The sequence below is a fragment of the Alligator sinensis genome, unplaced genomic scaffold, assembly GCF_000455745.1.
Source record: "Alligator sinensis unplaced genomic scaffold, ASM45574v1 scaffold876_1, whole genome shotgun sequence".
In the NCBI taxonomy this organism is placed as follows: Eukaryota; Metazoa; Chordata; order Crocodylia; family Alligatoridae; genus Alligator; species Alligator sinensis.
In genome coordinates this window covers 1,902,317-1,910,785 of record NW_005841938.1, presented here as the reverse complement: position 1 = coordinate 1,910,785, position 8,469 = coordinate 1,902,317, and the positions used below count along the sequence as shown (strand labels likewise).

Genomic DNA, 8,469 nt, shown 5'->3' with positions numbered 1-8,469 from the left:
GTTTTTCCGCCGAGGGATGCTCCTGGCGTGAGGCGCGGAGGATGGAAATTGTCTGGGAGGTGCTTTTCCTGCTGCAAGCCAATTTCATCGTCTGCCTTTCAGGTAAGGGGAGGGATGGGGGCATTGCGGGGTGGGCAGTGGGCAGCCCCCCGTCGCCCAGGGGGGCATGGGTACCACCAGGGACCACAAGTTCCTCAACTCGCCCCAGCTGGGGGACTGGCACCGGGCTGGGTGCCTCCAGCATGTGGGTAGTTTGAAAGCTGCTGCTGGGGCTCTTTTTGTGTGTGTTTTTGGCTGGAAATGGATTGAATCCCCCTCCTTTATAAATCTGAAACTGGGAATCCTGTTTCAGGCTCTCCGGTCTCAAGGTTGCAGACGTTTCTCCCTCCCCATGTGCGGGCAGTCAGGGTATTGCCTGTCCCGTGTGTCAAGGGGCACGGCTGGGGTCTGGCATTAAGGATTGGAGCAATTTATGCCCTGGAGAAAACACTCTTTTCGGCTTGAAAAGCCCTGGCTGGGTGCTTCGCTTGCCATAGCAGTTGGCTGGAATAATTACCATTGCAGGAGCAACAAGGAGTGGGGGGGCTGTGGGATTTCTAGCTTGGGACGCTTCGGTCGCAGCCCCGGGGGGAATCCGGGCTGCCTGGCTCCCTGCAGGCTGCCTCTGCCCTCCAGTCTTTGCCTTAATCTGGGACTGGCAGCACCAGCCATTACATTGCAGGGAGGGAGGTCCCAGTGGGTGACAGAGCCACGGGCTGATGGAGAAACCTTCCCAGTGACCAGGCAGAGACTGGCCTTAGCCAGCCCCTCCCCACCAGACCGGCAGCCCCTGCCCCATCCCTTCTGCTGGCTCAGCTTGCAGTGCCCACCCCTGCTGGCAGTCTCTGCACCAATTTTTGGCTGAACCTGGAATAAGCCAGGGAATGCCCACCCTCTGGTAGCACTTGTGCCAGGGTGGGCATTACCTGCACCCAGTCATGAACTGGCAGTGCCTGCATCAGCCCACTGGGTCACTGAGCCCTTTTTTTCCTGCAGTGATACTGTGCGCCACCAGGCTGGGTGGTGTGTTTTCTGACGCTGGCAGCAACTCTGGCTGCCCTTACTCCCTCACCTATGCTTGCTGGCACTGCCTAGATAATGCACCCTCTCTCTCCTTGAAATGTCAAAGCCTGCTGCCTCTATCATCTCTATCTCATGCTTTGCGGTTTGTCTCAGTGTGATATGCCACCTGTCTAGCTCTCCGAGAAATAGTCACTTCCCATGACACGCACAACAAGAACACAGTAATCAACCTCACCGTGCTAAAATACCAAGCTTTCTGACCACTTTCAGCAGTAACATACTGAGATAGACACTATATGGGCTCTTACACTGAGCTCATCACTCGACTATCTAGCTGGTATCTCCTAATCTCCCTCCCTTCTGAAATCGAAACCCAGGCTTGTGAAACCGATAGTAAGCTGGGTCCTACAGGGGCTCTCTTGACTCTCCATCTCCCTCTAGCTCTGAGAACAGTCTGATAGCCATCTCCTCTTTTTTTTTTTTTGGAATAAAACAAACCACAAGCTGCATCTGCTGCATGATTAAAGCCATGGCTTCAAATATTTTGGTTTAATCCCATGCAGAATATTTATGTCCATTTAGCTTTCAGTTCCATATTTTTTCTCCCCTGGGTTCTTTCCTTCTCAGAGATCCAGAGTATTTGTCATCCTGGCAAGAAGAATTAAGATCTGCAGATATCTGCCTGGCACTAATGCTTTGTATCTCTTGGTCCTTTTTCATGCTGTTCTGGAGCTTATTAATTTAACAGTGCTAGTTGGGCAATGGTTGAGGTACAAGGCAAAAGATAGCCTGCTAAGATGTCCTAAATTAAATTGATTCAAATCTTGGATTCCAGAATATCATGGTGTTAGCATACATCATACCTCTGTCACGTCTCTCACAAAAAGAAATTAGGTGAGAGAAGTTCTTTAGGATTTGCATCTCTTAATTACAGAAGTAAAAAAGAATGAATGGCATCAGTGAATTAAGTAATACATTTTTTTTTCTTGGTAAATCAGTACATTTCAGCAAGACATTTCTAAGACTGTGCCTTTACTTTTAATGGTGTATGTGTATCTTTCCTGTGTTACTGAGTAAGGGCCTGACTCAAAGGCTATTTAAGTCACAGAGGATTCTTCTATTATTTTCGATAGATGTTGGATCAGACCCTGTTTAAAGCTACAATTCAAAGTGGCATTGTTAGTTATCAGCCGATTAATTCAGCCTGTCTGCTGAGTAGCTCTATCAGATTTTGTCCTGTATGCTTTTATATAACACTACTTAAAACACAATATTTGCTGAACAGTTTCTTATCCAGTTCTGGACTTCTGTGACACAATTGTATGTTAAGACTGAATTCTTATAGTTGCCACTTTTGAATGCCCCTCCCTTGTAACAATTTAAGTCAACTGAGAGAGAAAAACGGAAGGAAACACCATTTATATCCCAAATGTTATGTAAAATTGTTTTTGTAGACAATTAGTAGTTCTTTGTGTAGGAAAGCAATTTTATCAACTAAAATACAAATACAGTACGATTTTAAAGGAATAATTGGAACAGTCTCCTCCCCAATGTTTCATTCATTGGTCAACTACCTATACCTCAGTTGTAATATTTTGGAGTGGATTGTCTGGGGATGAATGGTACTAGGATGCAGAAGTAAAACAATTATGGTTTTCTTCCAAGTATTTTTCGAGATGGTTTAATTTAGTGACAATTTAAAACACGCCATTTATAGGTTTCGTCTCCTGTGTAGCTTGTCAGCTGGATGCTTTCATTTTCTGGGAATACTGAATCAGTACTTCTGCTACTTAAAGTTGTTTAAAAAAAAATCACCTAGCTTCATTTGTGTGAGTGATAAATCAAAACAGGTTGGAACAAGAACATAATTTTAATCCCTTAAAAGGAACTGAAACGCCTTTTTTTTTAATATGATGGTGAATTTTTTGTTTTGGTGAATAGAATTGCTTAAAGGTATCTGTGATGAAGACGTTCGTAGAGGTTCAGCTACTAATGATGATACTGCAGGATGTCATTAAGAGAGTGTTGTGCCAATGGAGTTGTTGTCCTTTGGATAGGATGTTAAAATAAGATCTGTTCTGGCTGTTGTTCCTGTGGAGTTGCAGATAATCATGACAGCAAATAAAAAAACAAGGAGATTACAGTCTGTGGTGTGACGGCCAAAATTCCCTTCCTGTGTAATACCACTGCGGATTAATTAGCAGCAATGTTCACAGCTGTAGGTGGGCTGTTGCTGGCCACGCAATGGCTGCCACGTTTGCTTGCACAGTCATTTGCATCCACGATGTGTAACGTTTTAAGGGGTGTAGACATTTGCAACAGAAAAGCTGAGATGTTCTTTTCAAACCTTTGCAGCACACTTCATTATAAAATAAAGAATGTCTAGCATCATCCTTATTTAATGAGAAGGGCTCCACTTAAGGAAGTTTGCCCATTAGTCTGCTCAAAAGAAGTCTGCATGACCTGGCTGCTCTGGCTCCTCGTGGTGTGCTCCGACTGTGACACCAGATCTCAGGAGGCTGTTGGCAGTTCAAAGGTTGTAGTCATGAAATGGCCAGGGCACTCGTTATTTGAGAACATTCTCATTTTTCTTAAGAGTTTGCTGTTTTCCAGTCATGGATGGGCAACTCCTGATCTCATTGTAGCCTCCTTGAATTCAGCTGGCAGCACCAAGGAGCCATAAATCACAGCTTACTGCCCGACTGAGGCTTCCCACGTGGAGGAACTCCTGGGCGGTGAAGAGTTGGCCTAATAGCTTCTGGCACTGAGGATGTCTGGGGGAGTGCAGTGAAGCAATGTTGCACTTCTCCAGCTGTTTTAAGAGCTGTAACCTCTGGTACGGCTTAGAGCAGCTCTAAAGCTGCTCTAAATTGTCAGGGGTTGAAGTAGCTCTTGGATGGCCCAGTATCTAAGAAGCACTAAGGTGACACAAAGCCTGCTTTGCTTGCTCCTTTCAAGTCTCATCTTCAAACACAGCAGGGAGAGACCTGGAATTTTAGGGCCTGATAATTCCCGTTTCCTACCAGAGTACAATTGGCATAACTCAATGAGTGTTCAAGGAGATTCAGTGTTGAAAAAGAAATGTACAGAAAGAGTGCTAGGTCTTCAGTATCCATTAATTTCTGTGGCTGTACTGTGCTTCAGTAATTTAGGACCAAAAGCTTTGGGAACAAATTCATAATTGTCAAATACTGCTTCAAAACTCTGATTTTTTCTCTCGTGTTTGAAGTAGGTAGAAAATAACATAAATAAAGAGTGTACTGTTCAGATGCAAACAGCTAGTCCCACTAAGGGGCAGATGCAGTTGATCCCACTAGAGTCAACATACGGGTTGATAAATAGGCTATTATGTTTAGTGGGCTAGCACTTCTGGCATCTCATGTAGTAGGTCTCCATCCTGTTCCCTGGGTACAGGCCTTTATCCCTGCACAGAGCCCATTGAGGTTCATGGAAATCTGCACAGGTTCAGGGATCCTTCTGTGCATATCAGATGGCAGGTTTGAAGCCATATGTTGGCGAGAATAACAAAAGGGTTTTGATCCAAAGCCTTGTAGGTTGAGAATAGTTGCACAGTTTGTGTAGGAACCTCTGCAGCACTGTTCTGAATGTCTTCTCAGCTTGAAAGTACCATGAATTTTGCTGCCTTCTCAATGGATGACAATGTACCTGTACTTAGACACTACTGAAATAATGGCCTTGCCACCCATTATAAATGTTTTCATTTGCTTTTCTGTTTTATAATTTCAACCATTCTATTTTAATTATTAGCTTTTCATCTCACGATAAGATAGACACCAAAGCATGAAAAGGATAAGGCACTTATTTTTAGCTGCACAGGTAGAGAAGTTTGTGAATCGTCTTGCACATTTTATACCAACCTGTTTTATATCAGGCAAACCTAAGGGGAGAGATTTGTAATCTTTGCTATTGTTTCTCAAAGAACAATGATTGAGATGTACGGTCTCTTGATCTTGCTCTGCTGACTCATTGTTAATAAAACTGAATTAGATACTCACCCAGCAAGACAAAATTATTTAAAAATGAAATCAGTGTTCCAATTAGATGGCCTAAAATCTGTCTTATCTGTAGAAGGCACTCTTGACTTATTTTAAGAGATGGCTGATTTCATATTCAACAAATGCATGTTCTTCAGCTTTTGCCCTTGAGATTTCAAAAGAGGTTTCAGTTATAATACCTTCAGCAAACAGCCTAGATGTTAAATTCATCAAGTATTTAAATAGTGGATAGCTTTCCATGTGCATCATGAATATTCACTGTGTACCACTGAACAAGAAGGGCCAGCTTATCGTCAGAATATTATTTCCATTTTCCCTGAGTGTTGAGCAAAGTATTTTTGTACCTTTTTGCCTAAGGGTTGAAATTCTAGACGAAGGCAGTGGGTGCTTTTTTTTTTTTTAACTTAAAGCTGTGCATTGTTGCTAACCTGTAGATGACCAATGCTCTTATTGCAAGGGTTGAACTGTATTACTGACCTATTGACGTTTTAAATGGCAAGAGAAGGCCACAAGGTTTTGGCTTTTCTGAAAGGGAAGTAAAATCTATTGTGTATGCTGCCATTTATCAAGATCAAAATCAGCTAAATAAATGCCTCTCTTCAACTGTTACAAATTAACCCTACTTCATAGTTTGGTATTGTACTAAGAACTGTGTTTCTCCTGGCTCTTTGGAGCACATATTAATAGGGTTTTTTGTTAATGGTCTTGCAATTGCTTGAATTGCTGTTCACTGCTAACAAGATCTCTGAAAACCTGACTGTTGATTGAAAATCCTATTTATAGCTGTTTTATCACAAGTTAACCGCAACCTTGTCCCATGGTCAAAGCTGGGGCAGAGTCCATTATGACAACCCTTCAACATCATACAACAATTATGTTGGTCCTCTGATTCTTACCCTATTTATAGGTCATGTTTGGAGAACTGGAAGGAAGAAGTCAAGCTTTTACCTGGTTTGCTTAGAATCAGTGTTTCTGTTTTTAGCATGACTGCATTTGCATTGTAATGCCATCAAGCAATGTAAAAGTGATTGTCAGCAATTGGGAATTCCAGCTAACAAACACAATTCGATTATGATAGACAAACTGTTGTGGTTAACAATAAATACACTGGAAAGGCAGTGGTATTCCTTATAAGTATTGGCAGTGGCATCTTCCAGTGGAATTTACTGTCTTTACTGCTTACTGCTCAAGCCAAAGTAAAACAGTATTTCATTCTAAGGCAATGACACCGATAATAATGCTGCTGTTGCTGACTTACCTAACTCACAGGGACATCAAGAAGTTTAATTCAGTAAACATTACGAAGTAGTTTGAGGTCCTCCAACGGCATGTGTTAAGTTCAAATATTATTATAGGAATGTAGGAACAGCCATAACAAATCAAACCAATGGTCCATGTAGTTTACTATCCTTTCTACAGTGATGGCCAATACCAATGCTTCAGAGGCTAATGTAAGTGACCTTTCTTCCATCCCAAACATTGATTAACTGGGGAATAAATTGCCAGTGGGAAAAATCTCTTTCTAAACTCAGGTGCTTGGTTTTTGGCATTCGAATCAGAAGTCTGAGAGTTTACATGAGAATATACAGACCCACTTTAAACTCCCTTTTGTGCCGCTGTAGTGTTCAGGCGTGATGAGTTGTAGAAATCTAGACCCTGATCCTGCAAGTTGCCCTGCATGATAGATCTTTGTGTCCCCTTTCCCTTAATTGAGGTCCTGTACGGCACCCCCATGCTCCCATGGAGACCTAAAGTATTTCATACAGTATGTTTAGTTTTGCCTGTTAGCTTGATAAATGGAAGGATACGAGCTGTTTTAATTCAGTGAAAAGTCAGTACGTACCCTACAACACAAAGCAGTGATGGTCACTGCAGGCAAAATCGGTAGTAACCCATGCGGTTTTTCCCTCTGTGCTGTGAAGTACATTCACCCTCATCAGAAGGTTGCTGGGGCAGCCTGGAGAGGAGGAGACTCTTGCTGTACAACAGCTGCATTATCCATGTTGTCAAGAGGCCTCAGAGAGCCATGGGACCTGGTCTCCATGTAGTCTTCCTTTGATCAGTCTTATTCTTTAGCCTTATTACCTGCTACAGCATTAATTGCTTTCATTTGTGTTTTATGTTAAACTCCTAATTTCAAAGGCGTAAACCATTCTAGATCAGGTCACATCTAACTTGAATTGATAGACCCTCCTTTAGATGTCTGTCAGACTCCATCTGTCTGTTTTATGCCAAACAGTTAGCTTAAGCTCTCTCATTATATTGGTCCATGAGTGGGTTAAATGGGCAAGTGCAGCCTTCAGATGCCTGAGGAAACGGGTAATCAAAGACTGCAACATCAGATCCAAAACCAAGCTTGTGGTTTATGAAGCAGATGTGATCCCCACCTTACCTTACAGAGCTGGAATGTGGAAAACGTATGGGAGACATCTCAAGCCGCTGGAGAAGTACCATCAATGCTGCTTGCGGAAGATCCTTTGAATCCAGTGGAAAGACAGATGCATCAATGTTAGCATCCGCTTGCAAGCAAACATCAGGAGTACTGAGGCAATGATTGATCATCCAACATCAACTTCGCTGGGCCAACCACGTCATCCGGATGTCCGACTCCAGAGTCCCAAAGCAGGTTTTATTCTCTCAGCTCAGTCAAAGGATGCACTCAAGAGGAGGGCAGAGAAAGCATTTCAAGGACGTGCTCAAGGCTAGCTTGAAAAAATGCAACATTGACATTAGCTCGTGGGAGACTAGCCCAGGACCACCCCAAATGGAGGAAGTCTGCTTCAAGGATCTCAGTACTTTGAAGCCTTACGAAGACAACAGGAGATAGAAAAGGGGGAGTGCAAGAAACGGCGTGCCACAGACCGAATCGAGAACCCAGTCCTACCCACCTTTCACGGAAACGTGTCCGAGCTGCAACAGAGTCTGTCAAGTCGGGATAGGCCTCATCAGTCACCTTTAGACCCACAGATCAGACAATCATCCTGAACTGCAAAGTGGTTGCCAATGATGAGAATGGGTTAAATGCAATAAAACTACTTTCTGTTTTGACCTGAACTCCTTGCAGCTGGTCTAAGCATTTCACGCCCACTTTGCACTGGTATCAGTGCTCTCAGATCTGCAGTGTCGTATACCTGTGTTGCGCTCGTTTTGTACAGCCCTGGATGCCTATACAAGGTGCAGGGCCAGGGAGAATCAGGCCGGTTTCACTCGACCACAACCTTGTTTCTCTCCTCCTCTATCTTCTGCACTGAACTGTACATTTTCTCTATCGCAGCCAGGTATTCGCTGGTCTGTTCTACTGAGCGAGAAATAATACCTATATTTTTTCAAGACCTTTTAGAAAACACCTGGTCTGAACATATTATAGAAATCATGAAGGATTATGATTTGT

The 8,469-nt window shown here is 43.2% G+C and overlaps 1 protein-coding gene across 1 annotated transcript in view; it reads left to right on the top strand.

Moving 5' to 3' along the window:
* The first annotated feature begins 6 nt into the window (after nucleotides 1-6).
* Nucleotides 7-8,469, top strand: part of CA10 (carbonic anhydrase 10) — a 354,499-nt gene continuing 346,036 nt past the window's right edge. Inside the window, exon 1 of the mRNA XM_006019771.3 lies at nucleotides 7-102. Within this exon, the coding sequence (XP_006019833.1) occupies nucleotides 42-102 (61 nt within the window). The 5' untranslated portion in view covers nucleotides 7-41. The remainder of the gene's footprint in view (nucleotides 103-8,469) is intronic.